The sequence below is a fragment of the Photinus pyralis genome, unplaced genomic scaffold (assembly GCF_008802855.1).
Source record: "Photinus pyralis isolate 1611_PpyrPB1 unplaced genomic scaffold, Ppyr1.3 Ppyr1.4_LG6, whole genome shotgun sequence".
NCBI classification, from domain to species: domain Eukaryota; kingdom Metazoa; phylum Arthropoda; class Insecta; order Coleoptera; family Lampyridae; genus Photinus; species Photinus pyralis.
In genome coordinates this window covers 40,944,158-40,967,286 of record NW_022170663.1, presented here as the reverse complement: position 1 = coordinate 40,967,286, position 23,129 = coordinate 40,944,158, and the positions used below count along the sequence as shown (strand labels likewise).

General features: G+C 36.1%; 1 protein-coding gene across 1 annotated transcript; it reads right to left on the bottom strand.

Moving 5' to 3' along the window:
• Positions 1-3,377: 3,377 nt before the first annotated feature.
• Positions 3,378-23,129, bottom strand: LOC116174451 (muscarinic acetylcholine receptor DM1-like; the record flags this gene model as incomplete). Its single annotated transcript, XM_031492369.1, has 3 exons — positions 3,378-5,968; positions 6,021-6,214; positions 22,962-23,129. Coding segments are annotated over 3 exons (1,101 nt in total), but the record flags the coding sequence as incomplete, so codon positions are not given.

Genomic DNA, 23,129 nt, shown 5'->3' with positions numbered 1-23,129 from the left:
CTCGAAATACAAATTCAGTCTAAGGTTACCGTATCCAAGACCTCCTGATACCTTCTGGATGGGAGAAGGTTCCGCTAATTAGCCAAGTATTTTATTTACTTTATGTAGTAATTTTTCACATATGGGAAAGGAGTGAAGTTGCTTTTAAATCTATTTGAGTTGCCTACTTCTGAACATATCCAATTTTGTATTAGATTAAAGTCAGGTTTAAATTAAAGGGTAACTTCCTCGGATTGCTAATTTTGGTATATTGCAGATATGGCCCCAGATTTTTCACCTATATTTGCCCTCCGTGAACAATGATTCAGAATTTTCTTCCGACTGTAATTGTAAACAATAAAAAAAGCAGGTGCATGGGCCTTCGTAAATAAAAACTTAAAATAAATAATTAATAGAAGCATACCACTGAAGGAGTTCGGGAAATTTTCAGTTTGTTTTATAAACGAATTAAATTTTTTGTACATTTTTGCCGGGGCCCGTCCTCATCGCGTACCTTTGAGGCATTGTAGTTACGCCACTGCTTAGTGTGCTTCTTACCATATTTGATACCAAACCTTCTCATACAAAGCGTAAGGCTTTATCTGTTTAATAGCGAAATTAAGGAAATGCTTTCATATTATGCTTCAAGCGCATTTCACTAGGCAGCAGTATAGATCTTTAATCAAACGTTATAATACCTTTACTTTGATGTAAATAACTATTACGAAGTATATATAAATTTGTACTCCCCGGAGGTTTGACTGTGTCGGGAGGGTTGGTACGGGTTTTGATGGCAACTATTTAGGATAGTTGAGTATATACCTAACCTATTGTTATTGATGCCGTTTAGATGGAAATCCAAAGGTCGGACGAAGTACCACCTATTCTCCAGACGATTTAAAAAGCACAGTGCTTGAGGTAGTGAATGAAAATAAAGTACTTAGGACTACTACCAAAAAGAACAATGCTGACAAAATATGACACTAAAAAACATATACCTAGGTATCTTAAAATACCAGACGGATAAACCCAAATTTTTCACTTCACACATTTTTTCATCTCACGAAGAATCGCTTTTAGTAGAATATTTGCTCAGGTCTGCAAACCTGTACTATGGCCTAAGCAATCAAAGAAGTCTGGCAAGAAAACAGAGCGACTGCGTTCAATTGACATAATCTGCAAGAATTTTCCAAAGATTTGGAACATTGGAAATTTAATCAGAACATGGTACACTAGTCACATTTTGTTGTGCCATAAATGCACTGGGAAAATCTGTGCCAGCATTTTTTATATTTCCTCGTGTGACGCATGAAAGCGGTCGGAAGACTACTGATAATTTCATAAATTATCTATGATCACTTCATAAAACACACAAAATTGACGTATTACAACGATAGCTATATTTCGATGGCGATGTCGCTTACATCCACTGCAATTCGCTATTTTCAGGGTCTCGTTCTTGAGAACAGTGGATCTAAAATGGTGCCATTCAGCCTGTGCAGATGTCAACCAGGAAATAAAAACGTTTTCTTGTGAATTATTACTTATTGATAATAAAAGATTGCAGTCCGGATTGTTTTATACGTATCAAACCTCCCTTCAAAGTTAACCTTTAATTTTCAGTAATTTAATATTGCCAAATTTCTCAGCAAGGTCTTCAAATTGAGTCTTTAAATTGAGAACAGATTAGCAAATGTTAACCGCAAATTGTTTATTAATACTTTTGCAAAACAAAACGTGTCAACCCTGTAGCGCGCTATAAAATATTGAGTCCCAATTTGAACGGTAAATTATCCACTGGACCTTTATCGACTAACGATCAAAAAATTTAAATATAAAAAATATGACGTAAAACCTAAAATCCTTTTCACGAGTTCGATGTAACAGGAAGAGAAACAACTTGGCTTAGGGGGACCACAATGGATAATAGATTCTGATAAATTAATACCTTATTGCTGCTTCCGTTTCAGTACTATTGTTTAGTGCAGATTTCCTTTTCTGCACCCATTTATTAGCAAATTATAGAAGTTTTAAACAATTATTTTTTATTCACTATCGACATTCGCAGTCAGTTTATTGGAATCATGTGGAATGTTATCCGTGGATAAGATAATGCGGGAAAAATGACTATTTCTAATACCTTTTCAACACTTTGTATCATTGGATTATTGGAAATTTGTTCGGAATATAATGGTCTATTTTCCTATCTACAATTTTTTGCTTACTGTTCGTTGCTTACTCTTCTCCATTTAAAAATTTACTAATCCAATTTTATTTCTGTTCTTTAGCCCCACGAGTTTATTATTATTTACTATTATAGTTTATTATTATTATTTTATTATTAAGCATATTAACTTCGTGTTGATTCATACATTACTATAAAATGTGCATCTAGTATTAATGTAAGTTGTTAACACCTAATTGTAACTATGTAGCTAATATCACATTTGAAATCCTGTTAACGCTGCTATTATACAATCATCGAGATACCTATTTCTTTGTTGTTGTGATTCCTTATTATTGTTTTCTTCACTAACATGAGGCCAAATTTAGAATTCGAATTTATTTAAATTATTAATGTCTGCATCTACTTTCCCAACTGTTTGGATCTCGGGATTATAGCATATCGTGCCTTGTAGATGATCCGGTATTGCATGTTTATGATTGTTATTATTTGTGGGGTTATCAATTTGTATGCCATTGGCACACCTCGTTAGATTCCGCATCAGCCGGCCAATTTTAGTTTTATTTGTTTTATCTTTGACCATTTTATTTACTTATATGTTAGTGCCGTTTCCTACCGATTACTGTTTTACCGGTGTTTAGTTTATTTATGCATTTGTAAAATTTAGATATTTAGTTACGAAAAGATCTATTCACATCAGTGGGACTTTTTTTGGTTCGTAGTTAGCCAAGATTTTTTTCTTACGTAATAGTCTAAGATTTATCCAATCTTGTGGTGTTCATTACATTTACTGGCTTGGGTTTGTATAACTGTGGCGCAAATCGTATACCTAATCAAGTTCAGGAACTTTTCGTATCATCCCATTCTCAATAGGCAAACCATATACTTCGCTGCTGTTATAGAAAGAGGTAAATGAAGGCTTTTAATAGGTGCTTATCAAGTGGCTTACCTGTGGTGAATAAAGAAATATAGATCTTGTTAGGAATTGACATAGAAGTATATTTAAGATTTAGAAAGTGTTATAGCAGACTAGAAGAATAAATTGATTAAATATTTTTTGCACAATTTTTTAAGTCGGGCATTTTCGGAGTAAAGTATACATTATATTTCAATATGAAATGCAAGAAGAATTTGCCGGTCTCCGTAAGCGCCCGAGTTTTTTTCTCACTTAACCTCTAAAAACATACAAACATCCAGTAAAATGCAAATATTATTACTATTTAAACCGAACTTTATTATTTCATTATTTTATACATTTCATTAACATTATTTTATAATACCCGTAACTTGTCAGTTGATTTAATGGGATTTTTAATAAAATTTATTTAATACATCAGTATATAAAACAACATTTTATTTATTAACTTCATTTACAAACCACTATCTTATAGTGGGAACGGTAAATGTTACAAAAGTCTTTCTGTTTTTATTCTTATTAAATTGTACCTAATGTGCGCTTTATAGTTGTTACATCGAGTCTCAGTTTTAATAAATCGGATAAAGAAAAAAAGATCCAGTTAATCGCCTCTATAATAGAGATAGATGCAAGTATACCGCTAAACAAAATTACGCACATCAAATTCATTTTATTTTACTGTAATTCACACAATTTTCTAAGGGGCCGGATTAAATTAACGCGAATCAATTTTGCGAAACTTCTGAAATGGTTCACATTAAAGTTGTAAACATTACCATGCTTAGGACTCCACTGTGAAATATACTTAAATAACACACAATTACAAGTAATGATTCCCATACACCTCAATTATAAGATTAGTTTTAAAACTATTCGTTCATTCGGTTTAGCAGTGCTCGTAAAATTAAGGCAAATAGGCCTCCCAGATGATGTACAAATGATACGGTCGGTGTATGGGAATAATTAAAGATGAATACAATTTAGCACGAATCCATGGTATATAAAATAGGAAGTGAGAGCATAATTCCTTCTTTCATATGTATATCTTTGTTGTAGTTCAATTAGAAAAATGTAAGTAAATATTTCTGCCCAATTTATATAAGAAGGAAGTATGTTGTAGTGACGTGTAGGAGCGAAACATCGAGATGAAGATTGTCAAATTACATTTTCCCACTGCCTGTTCGTTATTTGTAAGATTTACTACGCAAATGTATTTTTCTGCTTAATTTACCGTACGTTTAAAGAAGCTAATGAAATGTTTCACTCACAGTACGGAAAGTTAACGTTTAAAATTGGGATGCCTCACGAATAATAAACGACAATTTATTATTTTACCGAAAAAGAAATTTTAAAGCGAAATGTTGAAAATAAAATATGCGTCTATGCAAAATCCTTAGGATTTGTTTAATCATCTCAGCATATACATAAATGTGTATTACAACATACACATTTCCAAAGGAACGTCATCGTTAATGACCCGTACCGTTCTGAGTGGGTATTTACAAATGGTATAGCGTGGTAAATATTACAATATTGAATAAATTCATTTAGCAATATCTCACGTTCACAATGAATAAATACAGTGGCGATGCCGTCAACCTCAAAAATTCCTATATTGGAAACAAATTATTGTTCTCATGGCCAATTATTGCTTCTAAACATAATCGCTAGACACCAAGGCGCTACGAAGCTCCGGATTGATCGAGGTAACAGTTAAATTACTCAATATACAATTGATCTTGTTTTATAGCACTATACTGTACAGTGAAGATGTTTGATTTATATAAACTGGAACACACTTTTCGTCCGTTTCTTTGTCCATTGCCATTTACAAGAATTGGGGATGTGGAAGACAACCTTGCACGTCAATATAGAGTTGGATGTCCAGAAATTGGTCTTGCCCTTACAAGAACATTAAATGAAACTAAATCTAACACACAGCCTCTATATTATGTATAAATATCTTTATTAACCTACTAGTTCTTTCACGCACGGTTTAGAACACGATTTGAGCGAAATACATTTACAAATATAAAAAACATTTAGACAGTGTCTTTGAACTACGGAGTTCGTTGGGATTTATTATTACATGCGTTGATATAATGAATGCGTTTCGAGAAATGTACGCATTTGAGTTTGTTCGAAAGTTTCAGTTGTAGAAACCACGGTTCATTGCGGCTCTGTTACGATTCTGCCATTTGCATTTAAGTATACGCAGGTATGTACGCCTGAAGCTAGCATTACAAAGAGCGTAACACATTGGGTTTATGGTTGAATTGATATAGCAAAGGAAATAGAAAAAGTCCCAGACCTGGGGAGGAATCCGCGCACTACTTGCAGTTACCGGTTTTAATAAAACGAGAATATTGTAAGGCGTCCACGTGATGATGAAAGTTAATAAAATAGCCGAAAGCGTTTTGGCCGCCTTTCTGTCGGCTTTCTTCTCCGTCGTACGTTTTTTCTTTTTCACTTGTTGTTTTGACGCGTTTGATAATAATGTCCTACCGGCTAATTGCTTTGGAATAATTTTCGCGTTTAACGGTATACGTATGTCGGGCATCGCCGAAGGCCTTCTATTTAAATGATTCGTCTGTACATTACTGAATGCGTAATTTGTGTCAGTATGGGACCTTATTGCAGGTCTCGGTACATCATCCGAAATCATCTTTATAGAAGGCGTTTCGGCCGACGTGGTGCCCTCCGTCGATTCTCCCGGAAGTCTGATTAGAATTGTATAAACACTATCGCTTGAAACTGATCGTCCCGTTAAACGATTCGCTGCCGGTAAACTTCTTGTGTCCCTAGGAGTTAGTCGCGTTGGTGTCAAACTTGTCTGAGCGAGCGCAAATTCTCGTTGCTGGGGCGATAATCCCATCGCGTAAGGATCTCTATAATTAAAAAGGTTACCAGTTCATAATTCCCCCATTAAAAAAATCTTACCTAATTACATTAAGTGAAGTGCAGCGCGAAACTGAACTTTGAAGGGGAGTCTCAAGTGACATAGGGGTGGCACAACCGGGCGCTTGTTCACTTGGGCTTTCCTCTTCGGTGTCGCTGTCCTCTCGGCCGGAATGCCACCACGCTACACACCACGCTCGTATCCTCCAGAACCAACTGAACCACCCGCCGCGTTTCTGAAACAAATTTCCACATAAATTACCAATTTGTGTGATGAACGATTGAAATTTGAAGCGCCTACAACCCCAAACGTATAATTTTGATTTACCAGAGCAAATTACGCACAATAAGTAAGAACTCCTATTTTCCTGCCGATATTCGACTTAATATAATACGAGGATTGCATTTCAAAATAAAACATCCTCGCTTTATTATACGACCGCTATCGATTCATTTCCATCGGAAATAAGATAAACTCAGAAATTACATTTCCTTCGTCAACGCAGTTTCACTTCAGCTAGAATGGTTAATTACCTACGATCCTTCTCACGTTGATGGGTTAGGTGTATTATTTAGTTTACAATTTCATATGATCTATTCTCCAGGGAAACTATAAGGGGAATGAACTACTTTAGTTCTTACTAACGAGGTTCATATAAACCAAATTTCTTATTTCTGAAGTAGATACAAACTAGTTCAGCTCAACTTAGCAGAAAGATACTTTTACTAAAATGTCACGAGAGCTTTAAAACGCCAAAAGGTATTATACGTGGTATTGTATTTACTCCTGTGGTGATTTTAAAATGCAGTCATTTTAGGTTTGTTCTTAGAGAAATTATTTGAGCCAAGATTACTGCCACTGTTTCAGAATCAATACTGAGGAAAGGCTACGTCGGATTGAGTTCATTTATTTGCGTTTCTTAGCTTTCTGATTGTATAAGTGAAAATTCAGGAAAATAGAATTTCATCAAATGTAATGGTGCGATAGTTTAATATCAGACTTCTTTGTATTCTGTTGTTTGATAACATACACTTGCGAAGAAACACCTGTCATTTATCTTCTGTTTAATCTATTTGCTGCTAGAGGCGTCGATTCGTTTTTGAACGGCAATCATACGGATATGGTGTATGTTCTAACCTCTAATCTTTCTAGCACGAAATTTTAGCGCGCCGTGATTTGTCGTTATCGATGGTTAACATTCATTTCCCTCTTTCGTTCGTCAGCTGTGACAGAATGCACTTGATGTTTAATCAAACAGCGAACCACATGGGATTTTAATTGCCGTCACCCGTTATTAAAATTTTTGCGATTAAATTCGGTTAATTGGGGGATTCCGCATCATTTGTGAATGGAATTGCACCCCTTGACTCCAGTAGGAGGATATAGTTGCGTTATTCTTCTTCATTGTAAGTACGCCATTTACATTTAATATGCTTGATGGTAGTCGTATATCTTCTTCAGGTTCCGGCTTTTCCATCGAACATTGTTGCACGTTCATCTATAATTAGCCATCTTATTTAAAGAGGTTTCCTTTGATTTTTCTAGGGTTTTTAATTTGTGGTAACGTTGGCTTAAATTTACCATTTACCTGCGAGTACCAACACCTGTGGAAAATGCTTTCCCACACCTGATAAGAAGCCGCCATTTTGTAACTTAGGTTATCCGGATGATACGATCCTCAACAAGGAAACAATTTCTGTAACCTTTACCGTAGCAATTCATAATTATTTTTATCGCTTTCAATTAATTTGTTACCTTCAGTACGTATTCATTATCTTTGTAAACTCTGTTAAGTTATGATCGACTTTTGCACGTTATAGTAGCCCGCCACTTCCTTCTGGAAAGGTTGGTCGAAAAAATGTCATGCTCCTGAGCTTACTACAAGTAAGGCGAGGCCCTTCAGGCATTGATCAGTTTATTGCATTCCAAGCTTTGGGGCTTGGGAGTTTTCTTTTCTTGCAGATTTTATGGATTCGGGAATTGAGATCACTTCTCTGGATAACATCTTATTCAATCAAGGTAAGCGAGTTGCCTTTTTATGTTTTGCTTGTACCTTACCTATACGTGCGCATTTGTGTTCGAATCAATTTCTTTGTGGTAACTTGTATCAAAGAATAATTACTCTTTGCTTGTATTAAGATCAAGTATTCAATTTAACCGATCATTCTTGATTGGAGCTCTGTAAAACTGGTATTGGTCCATTGCAAAGTCAAGTTACTAAGATGTCTGTGTATAATTTTGACATTTGTATTGTACTGGATCCCCTCGTATCTATTCAATTTCATACGAGCGGCGGCGAGCTAGAAATTGAGTGACGCTCAACCTTGGTAAATGCACAACGAAGATTCCGAAGATCATTTTACCCATAACGAACGACCGCTGTAGAAGATTGTCAAGCTCTTATTTTGTGTTTTACCCTAAGGTAGTGGCGGGTTTGAGATAACGCAGCGCCTACTCAACTACACGTTAAAACCACTTAGCGCTACCTAGTCCGGGTGTCCGTTGGTGACCCAAAAATCTACCTTATAACGTCCCACAATGTGAACTCTGCCTAACCAAAGAGTAACGTTACATACTCTTTGCCTTGGTGTAACCAAGTATTGCACCGACTTCATAAAAGAAAAATTGCTATTCATTGTCGGTAATTTCTAATTTAGAATTTGGTTTTGGCATCTCCTTCATTCTATCAAAATAGGGCACTTTCTCAATAAACTTACGTTATAGCTCTTATATGGCAGAGTTGTTTATTTTTTCAAGTTCTTGTTACTTCTAAACAAACCCGAATTTCCTTAATTTCTGAATGGACTTTTTTTATCAGAACACAATATTGTAAAAACTTGTTTAATTCACGCATCCTCCATATACAAATGTTACCCATCCAATCAAGTAATCAAATGTTTGGCAGGCAAAAAGTAGACTTGTATTCCTCAAAAGCGACAAAATGAACTTGCAAACATCTGATATTTCTTCCCTACTCCATCAATACAAATAAGGCAAGCGCCTCGAGATGTAATCTTGGTGCTCCGGCAATAATACTGGACTTGTCGACGTTGATATATAATGTAAATTAATGTATCGTATATGTTACCTAGGAAACCTTCAACAGACTTAATGTTCAGCGAGCAATGTGTTTAATCCTTAGACTATGAAAGAGAGGGGACCCGTAATAGAGAGCGCGCGCGTGAAGCAAATTGCGATCATACTGCCACCACCAGTGGCGCCCGCTCGGGTATTACATTAGGAAATTACAATTTATTTATACTGCCATCATGGTATGATTAACCTGTGCGTACAGTTGTCGGACATAATATTAGGTTCTTATCTGAATAGAGACAAAAAACGCGATAAACGTAAACATACGACTCGAGTTTGATCGTTTCAGAAACTGGGTTCGCGATATAAGCGCAATATTATTGAAAGTAAAGGGTTTTTCCGAGGGTTTTTCATTAAGAGCGCTCGAACTTTGAAATGAAATAAAACAACCTGTTTAAGTGATATTACCACAAGTTTTATAATATTTTAAAGGATATTCGATGACATTATTTATGAAAAATAATTTCAGTGAAGTGGCCCCCGCGACTCCGCTGTGGACGTTGCATTGTGGTGGACCAATTTTGGACATGTTCGCTTAAACTGGGCTGAATTTCACGAAGAAAGCGAGTTGTACTGGTCTTTAAGGCAGCAATTGACTGTGGTTGGTCTGCATAGACTAGGGAACTGAAAACCCAAGTCTCGGCGCAAAATCCGCCAAGTTAACGTCCCAGAAAGACCCATCTCTTGCGCACTCTGCAGAATGGGCTGCCTGGGGTTTTCTCGCACACTATTCCGAACGGCAATAATATTCTCCAACGATCTTGCGTTTCTTTGACGTACAGGAACTGCTTCATCAATCACTGACCCCGTTGTCTCAAATTTTTTATTAAACAACGGATTGTGGACTCTGCAGGATGTCCATGAAAGCCATAAATTGGACGCACCGCACGGAACGTTAGGCGAACGGAGCCCTGATTTCGATAATCAATTGTAACCATTTCTACGCAGCGTTTTTAAAATACTAATACACAACCTCACTCTTTCGTACATTAATTTGTCATTCCTGACCACTACTTATCGTTAAAAAAATGTATTCATTTCACTTCATAAATGACGCTCGAAGATGACCAGTTAGGTCGAAATCGATAGCCGCATAAGACAAATACAAAACGTGTCTAAAAAGAATTTCTTTAAACCCCTTCCTCAGTTTCTTGTATTTAAGTAATAAGCTGTTGATACTATAGCAAACCGTTGACGATGACGACTGTGATAATATTGAATTGAGATGTCTTCTCCCCTAACGGGTTTAATCATAACGATCTTCCTTCAGGATATCTTGTGTTTATCGAATGTGGCTGCGATCGATGTGTATTGCTTCGAACATCGATCGATGACCTCTCTCTTTTGAAGACCAAATCCTATGTCGTACTACATGTAAGTACAAAGGCAACATACACTGTAGTTAAACTACTCCATACAAAGTAATCAGTCGCCTAAGGGTTAGGCATCCAAACATGTACATATCTGTTACGTCATGTAACTAGATAGTCACGCCGTCACTGGAATATCGCTTGCAGGTTATATCACTTGCTTACTGTAATCGAGAAATTATCAATGAAAAGAAGTATAAAGCAGTATTTTATTGATGCACAAAAATATAGGACAATTGTAAGATTATGAAAATGAAGACCTTAAAAGTGTTTTATTAACTACCATGAAGATTTAATTAAATTTAGTCAAACCAGACAACGTGCCGTTTTTTATCTTGCCTATTAAATGATATTCCTGCTGGACAACGACCACTGCAACTTTTACAGTTGTACGCAGAACAATTCACCACGTTTATATCACACAGTTTTGCACACACAAACATTATCAATAATGAAGAAATGTCAAAAAATTCACACTGCCACCGCGCTTTGAGTGCCACCGAAAATATGGCGGTCGTCTCGAAATTCGCGTCAAAGTCACGCATGCCGTGGATGCGGTATTACGGGTCCCCTCTCTTTCCTTGTCTAAGGTTTAATCATATGTATCGGGTGATCAAAAAGAACTGCAGACAGTTTAAATTGGGCGCTTTAAGTTTTTAATGTTTTTTACTTAAGGAATTGGCAAACATGTTTAGAAGGTAGTTTATTTATGTATTAGTGATTAAATTGATCCACCACTGCTTTTACATAAATGACATTCGGTATGTTACCAACTTTATAAATGTTTAGTTTTACGGGAAATTCAATCTGTCCGCACTACTTTTTGATCACCCGGTATATACAGGGTGTTACATCACCGCATGTTAAAAAAATTCGGTGATAGAGGGGATCAGGACAAGCACTTTTTCCAAATAAACCGAGGGTCCAACGTGTTTCGTTTGGGAACCACTCTCAATAAAGAAACGGTGAATTTAGATTTATTCTTTAATTTTTTTCTCAGCAACCATAAGAGGGGTGGCACATAGGTTTCCGAGTATGCCCTATCCGATTTTGAAAAAAAATTTTCAACAGGCCTACCACGAAAGGGCGCACCCCTGCTTGGGGATGCGAAGAAAATATTCTGATTTCAACGAAATTTTGTCTCTGGGGGTTTTTCAACATAAAAATCACGAATCTGGAATTAGTTTTTGAAAATTCGAAAAAAAGTTCCACTGCAATGCTTAGCCGGACAACGAAAATGGAGAGAATTCCAGGAAATTTTTATATCATTGGATTCTTAATGAAGCAAGGGCAGTCTCATTCCGAAAGATGAGAATATACTATTTTATTGCGATGTTTGTGCCAGGTTGGGACGTTTCTCCATAACCGCACATGTTAAAGTGGACGATTTTCAAATAGATATATCTTGAAAACTAATCCAATGCCAGTATCATTTAAATTCATTTCCGGATAGAGCACTTAATGGCACTTATAGGATTTTTCCTATTTGTATATTTACATCCCCTTATTCATCAAACGTCCGTTTATGTTGTGTATGATGCCTATGAGGAATAATGACATTAGCTTTATTTACTCGCCCACAACAAACCGAATCGTGTGAGAATACCTATTGGGCAAATTTCCTCGAAAATGGAAAATTTTTCCGATAGGTATTCTTGCAAGATTAGGGCGGTGTGCGCGGGTGCACCATTCTGTTAAAACCAACAAAGTTTCCAGCTTTTGTTTTTTTAGTACCATAAAATACATAGTGGGAATCGAAAAGTGTGTTTTTTTTCGATTTTTCTGGCATATCTTGGGAAATAAACGGAATTTTTGGATTGCAGCATTTCCATGCATGAAAATAACTCCTTAATTGCGCAACTTTTCTATAATTTGACCATAATTAGATGCCCACGTTAAAGTGACAGCAATCGTTTTTATGTCACATTTCAGTGGCATTGGAAGAAAATGTTGTGTTGTTTGAGATTTTTTCGGTGGGGAGGTCTTTTTATCGGTCTTTTTATAGTATAAAGTTCGAATCAAATCAGAACGTGATCTACCCCTGCACCGTGCCGGCACCCAATACCAATCCGTTAGAGAACGAGGAAAGGTGAGGGAGGGGGGAGGAAAAATTCAACTAATATTGTCTTCTAATATATATACCTGCATACTTTCTGGATACGGTCATTGTAACATTTTTTATAATAGCAAATATTGTATTAAAATAAATATAACTCTTACATTATGGACTGAGTATTCAACGATAATCTCCACGTTGGTAGTACAAGAAAATATTAACATAGCAAAACTAACTAAATCAAAATGGTTATTAACTAATACGCTGAATAGTTACGAAAGTTGTCTCTTTGTTGAGGATCGAATGCCGATATCAAATCTCGTTCATGATCCGGTGGCCCAATTCCAATGGTCGCTCGTTATCAGCAGATGGAAGATATGTCAAAGATGTTGGCATTCGCAGGCCGCGGTAAATTTAATCCAAGGTTGCATACTCGTACGTCAGCAGAATTGTAAGTAAAGCGTGTCCGAAACTTAAGCTGGTCCTTACAGTTGAATTAAAATTGAATTTGAACTAACATTAAAACTAAAAATTGAAACCCTAAAAGCAATCAAAGGTAACCCCTCTCTAAAATGTACATACCTCTTAATTAAGAGGGATAATTATAGATGATGCAACAATTGTCGATGTCAAATTGTCGTATAACAGATGACAGCCGTACCTAGCAAACGGTACACTTCAATTACGGAAAATGCAAATGGCGGCACTTACGCTAATCCAGAAAAAAAACAATTATATCCTCACTATTGGAGTTTTTAGGTAAATCCGTCCTAATTATTCCAGAATTTCCAATCAATAAATCCAATTGCCAGAGATCAATAAAATATGGATGATGGCAATTAAAATACTATGCGTTTTAATTAACGCCTCAGCTGTTTGTTCAAGGCTCACAAAAGAAAAAGGAAAATGTAAGTGGAGAATGTACAACCACTAGGCGGTAAAATTGCGTTGTTAAATTCCAACAACTCTTGCTCATTTGATGCAAAAACAAAAGTTGGCAGAATAATTCAAGGCAGAAAATGGTCTTCAAGTGCTTGTCCATCGTCAAGAAGTTTTGTCTACTTCTGCAACCATCAATGCAGGTGAAGGTATGCCAAACATTAAATTTCGGGCGATACAAGCTGTAATACTAATAGCACTTTAAATTTAACAGATCTTAAGTCGGTTGAGGGTTGAACATTCGTAAAGGCTGGCAGACTTTGCTACGGTTGCTGACTCCTTTAATTATTAAATGTTACGAAAGTTTCGTGTTTTTGCTAGGTTTGATACCGCGTTGAGTTTTAACGACAGTATCATTATGATATAATGTGCAGGCTTATAGGACTAAAATTCAGCAAGTACAATGGTATATATCGGAGAGCATGAAACAAAAATCTGTTAAGAAAGGTTGTGGCCCTGTCCACCGAATGTCAGCTCAGACCTAATAAGCACGTATTATTGCATGGGGTGCATTTTGTCAACAATAAACAACAAATAATTACAAAGTTGCAAGCTTTATGAGACCCACAAATTACTAAAATGAGTTTATATTACTCCGAGCAGTTTCAATTGCAGACATCAGCGTAGTTTATTCGATGCATATTCCTGACAATTTAATATGTGAGCATTGCCCTGAAACCCTTTGAAATAAATAGAGGACCACACAAACAGCTAAACTGGAACAAAGTAGTACAAACTACCACATTCGCAAAGATATAACTCTTCGAATCATGATGAGCATCAACATCTGGAAAATACTTTTAAAAGTAAACGTTTTGTAGAATGTTTAATGAAATGCGGCATTTATTTCTGAGACTGTAATGTTAGGACGCTGCTGTATCCATCGTCTATTGATTAGTTTTCGTCCGTTTGCCATTTACGAATTTTGTGGTGAGCTCTGTTCAGTAAAACAATTGCTTTTCATTTCCGTTGATGACGGTGATGTGAAAAATTTTGAGAATTTAAGGTCACTAGGTAAATAATGGCCATTGAGCGTGAATTAGTAATGTTCTGTCCATGGCATGATTTACGTAATTTAACGAAATTTAAATGTCATTTATTTTCTTAAGTTATTCTGTATAGGAATTACACTTTCGATTACAGTCTAGAGTAATAAATTATGATTTACTAATAAAAAAAGTTATAAACAGTTACTTGGTGGTTAACTGTGCATTCGTAAAGTACCTATTTGTTATTGGCGTCCCTAACACAAATACAACAGACAATTAATTACACGCCATCAGAAAATTGAATAGGAAGTTGTTTATTGGCGATTAAGATCAAAATGAATTCACTGTTACAAACCTAATAATGTTCCAAACAGTTTTAATGGAATGTATTAGATATGGTGAAATAAACTCGACGAGAGAAAATAGTATTCAACATTCGTGGCATAGTCTTCTAAAAGCTCTCGCTTATTAGAACTGACGCAGTTTTGCGGCACAGAAATTTGCAAGACTGGCCATGCGAAATGTTGTGTAGTCTTAATTGTTTGTCAAAATATTTACCAATCAAATACGTGTACTAAGTTTTTAGTCATTGTTTGCAATTTGCCCAACAAAATTAGTTTTTGAACAAAAAATCAAATTATTTGTATAGATATGTTAGAAGTGTTCTTTGCTATTGTCCCAACAATATTGGTACCTAATTAAATTAAGCTTCTGTGAAATGTCACTAACGTTATAAATTTTAGTCCAATACGTTCAGTTCCGAAATTCATAATGTACTGCACATTCGTTGAATGAAATTACTAAGCATCTTATACTATACAAACTTCGAATTTCTATTTGTGAAAAAGGTTACCTACTTAAAAGCGACAAAGTTCGTTCAGATCGGTTAGCTAACATTCTTTATTCTGTAAAGGTCCATCCCCTAGTAAAGCTAATAAAGCCCTTACCGGTAGAGTACAAATCTCCGTAATACTTCACTAATAAATTGTCAATATTGTCCTTCCCGGATTATAACTCACATGATGGAATTATTGCCTTGCAAATGAGAAGAGACCTTTAATGAAGGTGGTTGACGCGAAAATAATTGGGAAACCTATCCACGTCATGCCTTATATTAAATTTTTTCTTAACAATGGATCTGCGATTACTGAAGGGGGTCGTTTTGTGTTTACACAATGGTATTCATACGAACGTTTAAGGCGTGTTAAATTTCTCCCTAGGAACGGAGCAGGTATTAATCGATATGATATAAGGTTTCTGTTTTGCACATTCCTATTATACTTTCTTTTACACATTATGTTAAGTAAATTCCTTCAGTCAAAACTTTTTCCATCAAAAGTAAGATGCGAATGTGGGTTTTAAGTACATATAGGTAGTTAAGTTGAAAAGAGCTGCCATTTCTCCTAGAGAATGAAATTCTTTCATAGAATTTTTGAAAACCTGAATCAGTTGGCCGTAGATGGGATTAGGGATATGGAAAACGCTTCAAGAAACAAAATTCCTATATGCATTTCGTAAATATTGTGTTAGCGTCTACGCAATAAATTGGTAGGTGGTTGACAGGTATTTGACACTAACGAACGATTTTCACTAATTAATTTGTCCCCTACAGGATTATCTATTCCATTAATCTTATTGCTGGTTATACGGTATTACACAAAGGAAATTAACAGAATTGGTTAGTTGTATACAAAACTAAGTAAAACTACACTGCCTAGGTATACCCTTCAATTCAATCAAAACAATCTATTCAGAAGTAGGTACTTGTCGAAACATGCTTGATTATTCAGTAGCCATTTGAAAAAGTTTAATTACAAAATGATGCTGTAGGGTGTACCAATAATTCGTAGGTAAAAGATTATGGGTTTAAAGCACATATTTAAAATTCGTTGTGGGGACATGTTAAAGGATTCTGCTAGGGTTGCAATGATTATACAGGATGATTTATATCACAGTTTTTTAAACAGATCCTTCTAACGATATAAGAATGTCTGTAATCATTTTTTACATATTATTGTAATTCAACAATTTCTAAATAAGTCAGTATTTTTCGATTTTCGAAGCTTCTCTGTCAGTAGTGCGCCCTTAAGAATTCTAAACACCAATTCAAATTATAAAACTATTACAAGCAAAACAAAAACGCAAAATCCACAAAAACCAATAAAAAGACTAAATAACAATAAAACGAATACAATTCTTAACGATCCTCGTGATCGTTCATAATTTTATAATGCTGTCTGTCTGCCCGCCTGTCTGTCCGTCTGTCTGCCCGGTCGTCTCTCGGTCCGTCCGTCTGCCCGTTTGTTTGTCCGTCTGTCTGCCCATCTGTCTGTCTGTCCGCCTGTATGTCCGTCTCTCTGTCCGTCTCTGCCTGCCAACCCACCCGTCCGTCTGTCTGCCCGTCCGTACGTCTGTGTCCGCACGTCTGCTCACCTGTCTGCCCGTCCGTCTGTCCGCCCGCCCGTCTGTCAGTCTGTCTGCCCGTCCGTCTGTCTATCTGTCTGTCTATCCGTCTGTCTGTCCCTCTGTCTGTCCCTCTGTCTGTCCCTCTGTATGTTTGTCTAGCGTAGATATTAAATTTGTGCCACGCGGCCTCTAAATGTTTATGCGTAAAGAGCTCCCCCCACATTAATCATCTAGTCCAGGCCATACAATATTTTTTAACAAAAAAAATTAGGTACAGGTTCAAACCGGGTTTTTCATGCAGGTGAAATGATTAGAAATTGGGGAAAAAGAATTAAAACAGCTTAATTTTTCAGCGAGCGAAATCTTGGGGGTTAAAAGTTATCGAGAATAAAAAATTAAACTTTTATATCTGCATTACTTTCACATAACCACATATTTTCCGAGAAAAACGGGAAAAACCGTCTATTTTCGTTTTCTATTTTTATTTTTCCGAAAAAAAGTCGTAGGAGTCGGAAATGCGGAGGAAGCATAGTTTATTTTGTGTAAAAAAGGAGGTAATTTTTTGGACTCGTAAAGTTGAGCTGTTTTCCAGATATTCACGATTTTTGACAAAATCACCTCTTTTTCAAAGGGATGAAAAATCTATTTCTTTCGTCGTACAGAGGTGCGAGGGGTAGCAAAATTTTCCTAAAAACATATTTTGAAAATTAAAAAAAATATATTCCAAATGAACAATTGAGCGTACCGAAAAAGAGTTGAAAAACCTTTCTTCTCAGGTTTGCACATATTTTTTTCTGAAACTACAATTAACATTCAAAAATTATTGTTTGCAATAATGAAGTAATCTACCTAGATTCCTGTATGTGTAAGTTTTAAATGTCATTATTAAGATTAAAGCAGCAATTGCTTTTTACTTTCCCCGCTGGAGAGAGGAATCACATTTTCTTCACACGTTTTAGAGACGAAAGTAGTTGTTCTTGTTTCTAAAGTAATTTCAGAAAATAGCTTTTTTTTACAACTAAATCAAAGTGTAGAATCCCAGCTAATAAATATTTGTTTGAAGTCTGTTTTCTCTCTTCTCTTTAATGTTGCTAAAATGATTTCTTTTTAGTGCATTTGTTAAGAATTAAAAAAAAAGTGCTATTGTTTGCGTTTTGTCCGTCCGTCCGTCCGTTCGTCCGGACCCACTTCTACCGTTCTGAACTACTTCTAGGGGAATAGTCCTAGAGTCCTGCAGTAGGTAGCCTATACCTTGAAGGTGTGCCAGAAGGCCATCAAATTTCGCTGTCTAAAAGGCCCCCCCCCCACGAATTATTTCCTGAGATGCAGTTTTTGAAAGTAAAACGTACATAGCTGTTACATACGACAAACTTGGTCGAAATCGAAATAAATTGGTTTGTACAAACTATAACTTTCCCATGAGATCCTTTTGGGAGATCAATGAGCGACGGGGTCTGAACAAAAGCAACCGTTTTCTACCAACTACTGCCCTTCTTTCTGTCCTCTTATCAAAGTACGGGGTGGAGGGGGAGGAGTGAATGGAACTAGTTTTATCCTTCAGGGTACTCTAATGAAAAGTCTCAACGAAAGGAATTAATCTCTACCAACCATTATTTTTCCGAATTTATAATTATTTCTCCTGCATGAAAAACCCGGTTTGACCCAGTAACTATTTTTTTTTGAAAATAAATTATTTTAGAGCTATTTAACCTGGACTATAAATATAGCATGCTACTACCGTTGAGTGAATTTAATTACTCAATGCTACTACCAAAACAATGCTACTACCTTATAACCTAACCATTTACTAATCTAAGTCGATATAAAAAAATGCGCTTTATCTGCACCATTTACACTTGTTATTATACCTCGTGTAAAACTGATTAAAACCTCTATTGATTAACAGACTGGAAAACGATTACTCGGTTTTTAGCATTTTGAAAATACACGTCAAAGAATACACATCTTCTTTCGACTTTCTTAATTACTTACCTACCTGATTAACAGCAACTTTAATTAACCTCTTTGTGAACCGAAGCAGAAACAGCTACAAGGGAAGTCGGTTTCCCGTCTATTATCAAAGAAAAGTGAGGTTTAGAATAACGCCAGACAGAAAGTATAGATTGTTTAAAATATAATAATTATAATCTGCTGAAAACATAAATCATAATTTGCAACACAACAGTCGGCATTATGATATAACGGGAGTATTGGAGGAATGGAAACTTCTTTTTTGCTTTGAAAGAAAAATGAAGCTTTCTAAGCTTTTAAACCTAATATTATAAACCTTCCAATCTCTTTGTTGTGTGACACACATCGGCTGCACATTCGGGAAGTTCGGAATGTTGTTTGGGTGTTTCTTGTACTCTAGTATTGATCTTTTCAGGAGATACATAAAGTTCTAAGCACTTTACACGTAGGTAGGGATTAAGTTTCCAAATAATTGTAAATATCTCTCATCTTTGCCTACTGTTCAAAACTAATAGTAAACTTAAATCCAATTACTGCCATGCTCGTTGCTTTGCATATGACACATTTGAGATTAGCGCTTTGCAATCTAAGTCGGCCGCGTTTACCACCCACCTACTGCGAGAAGTAAATTTTTGATTAACCGAAGTTGCTTGGTGCATTGGTAATCTCCGGTGTGATTATCGACTGAGGTATAATACAACACGTAAAGTTCGAAACTCGAAACTGGTGCAAAGCAATAATGGAGATTCTTGGTAATTCGTTAAATTCAACACTAAGAGGCGAGAGCCCAGCAATCTTTCAAATAGTTTTAATCAGCACCAAGTTTTAACAATGGCATTGTAAATTAAGTTCTTTATAATGAGGGTTGTTCTAATGCATTTAGAATGTTTGTACCGAAAAAGATTAATAACAAATTAAATAAAATTTCATATTTTGTGCCCTTGCATTGTATAATAGAAGATGATTACATTCCTAGGGGACGCAACCTCTACCGAAAAAAAATATATAAAAGCGGAATTGAAAACTTCAGATGTATAAAACTGTATATTTTCAATTTTCTGGGAGTAGGTATAGCTAATTGAGTTTCGTAGCGCGGCGGAGCAGACGTGCAACATTATGGTGGCAATAGTGACCATATACGAAAAATCAGGACGAAATCCGGTCTTGAACATCTCTATTTCCCTTCACTCCGTTCACGTTTAAAGTGCGCATATAAAAAAGGTACCTTTTAATTTTTAAATGGTCTCAACGACAAATGTCCCTTGATATATTTATCTTTGTACATAAATAAATTACGAGATAAATTATGTTTCCTTAATTATCATTTCTGAAAGCGTTCAAGCTGCAAGACCATCGACTATTGTATTCACGAGAAAAAACAAAAGTTCTGTCATCAATCAAAAATTATCTCGGAAAAATTCTTTACATACCTTGCTTCAATTTTTTTCAAGCTCTATCATAAAACTACAGAAAAAACATCGTTTGTTTTCGCAAACAGCATGTAAGGGGAGCCCGTCAAAGTATTTACTCATGCATTAAATTGTAAGAAAGGTGGCCTAGTTAAGCATGGTCATGTGCTGTCATGGCGAATCCTGCATGGAATGGTGTCGGAGTCGAACTCGAGACGAAGCAAGCGATGGTGTCCGTGCACTGTATGGGGATTTCAAGGCGGTTGGGGTCTATGAAGCGTTTTTCGATAATCACATTGTAAATGCAGACACTCCCTCCTATACTTCTCAGTATATTGGGATGTGACATCTAGGCAGCATGCTAATGAAAAGCATAAGAAATACAATACTGCTGTAGAGGACTTGAGAGGATTATTAACGGTTCTAATCTGTTTAGTAGAAGGTGTTCTCCATCAAGAATATGACATTTATCTGAAGAGAATGGCAAATGCCTTGTGTAACCGTGTCTAGCTTATTTAAATGTGTTGTCATGCATGAGAATACAAGAATAGATTTCCATATCAGAGCAGTGTCATTGAGGTTGTACCAAATACCAACTGCGAATGTGGTCATGAACTCCAAGATATCAATCCCATACTATGGCAATGCCCAAGTTATAATCATCTCCGAAAAGATTTCATTGATAAACTTCAAAATTTTGGAATTCATTTACCCACTCGCGTTGAGACAATTTTGTACAATACTACTACCGCCATTTGTAATGTTATATGTACATTTCTAAATAATTGTAAGTCAAATATTTAATATTATATACATTTTCTATGTTTCAATGTGACTGATGTAGCATTATAATCTGTAAAGGTTTTAAATTTCAAATAATAAAAAAAAATCCCAATGTCTACTTCTAAATAAATATCACTGTATATGTTTCGGTTTGCGTTAAAAAAGTTTCAACTAAAAGAGATAATTTGTGGTGAAAATGTGCTAAAAAGGGCAGAGGAAGTTAATTGTGGACCATTTTGTATATTTAATAAGGTCTGTCGTAGTGTGAAGGTCGATTAACGCACGTCCGATCACTTGTAGGCGAGAGGATCGCTTATTCGAATACGCTGGACTATCTCTGAGATGGTATTTGCATCATTTTTAGATTAATTTAAAAAAATAATTTTGAATATCTCAATTTCATGTTTAAAAAATCTCAGGTATCAAATTTTGATTTTGATGCTGCTGAAAATTCATTAAATGAATGAAAGCGTGTTTCAGTAAAGAAGTTATATAGTCTTGAATTTCGCAGTGGGTACCGTAATTCCCTGGTCGCGGTAGGAAGGCAGTTGAAATGGTGCTGGGCCTGCTATATCGCTTCGTTTTGGGAAGTAGTGAGGCGGCAAAAATCTGTGTTCATGTTTGTGCGTGTATTACATGAGTGATTCTCGCAGTCTAAGGAAAACGTCTTAATGTTGCTGTTTATAAGGTATACGGATTCCATTATGAATAAACAAGGGAAGGTTAATTTGTTTCTTTGGCAAATGCTTTTCGACAGTCTAAAACCCAGACCATGCGTGACTCGAATTGTCTTATAGACCGAGAGATAACGACAGATTTTGTGCGATAATTTTTTAACGTTTGTCACCGCCATTTTATCTTTACACAAATTATTTATCTAAACGTATTAACATGAATTGAGTTGTTGCTATTCTTAATCTAGGTAAGCATATTTTTCACATTTTATTTATTTTATTTTGCCTTTATTTTTGAGTGGGCGGGGTTTCAACCAAGGCTGCTCTACCAACCCAACCCACCATACATTTACAAATATCCATGCCCAAACCCAGATTCGAACCAGGGACCCTTTAGCACCACAGTTCAGCTTTAACTGAACTGCGCCACACGGCAAACGCTATTTACAATATTTTTCATTAGTTATAGGTTAGTTTATATCACATGTTCCCGGCAAATTCGAAGTTAATTAATATATCATCTATTTTCCATAGTATTTATATGGGAACCCAGTTAATGGGGTAAGCAAGGCTAATCGTATTAGCCTTTTAGTTTCTAGAGACCCGCTCTTCCCTGACTAGGCGATCAATCCCTCCTTCTATCCTTAAAGAAGCGCTACAGTTTCAATCTTTGATTGTGAAGTTGACTGAATTTAACCTTAATGCAGATCATGCATTTGATACCGTTAACCTTTCGTTTGAATTCGCGTTCATTTTTGGTGTTTATAAACTAACAGTTTCGCTTTGCAGAGACCGTTACGGAGGTGGCAAAAAATTGTAACCAAATGAGTTACGACACTCAATTTCGGGGCTGATCTAGAGCATCAACTGTAAGCTGAAACCCCGAACGAGGGGCTAGTTATCTATCTCGGGGGCGAGACTCTGCTATATAAGTTAACGTTTTTGGGAGAATAGTTCTTAGTGTGGTCGGGTTTAATTTATTTCTGTGTTCTTGTTAGCGTACAATCTGGGGGTTAAGTACACTACAAAGGTTTTAAAGCGCAACAGAAATGCCCTTTCTCTCTCAAAATTTTAGGGAAAGTTGGATCTAATAGATTTGAACATCCGCCGGGCCAATGGACAGAATGTTACCAGTAAGTATACACCTTAGCTATCAATTAAATGCCTACGATCTTCTAAATCGTACACGTGTTAACTACCAGTATGACATTTTTGTGGATGTCACCGCAGTCATTAAAACTATACTCGTAATAGATTTTCCTAAACGGTCCATCTTATAGCTTAATACTAACCTGAAGTTTTCTTCTATTCGAACGATGATCGACGCACGTAGAGCCGTGCATGTAAACTGAATCGGTATCCGCACCCGTAGAGGATTCCGACCGAGGCCGTCTCCAGTCCTCTAAGTCTACTGTTGCACAGGCATTATTGGCTTCCTCGCTACATACGAATACACTAGT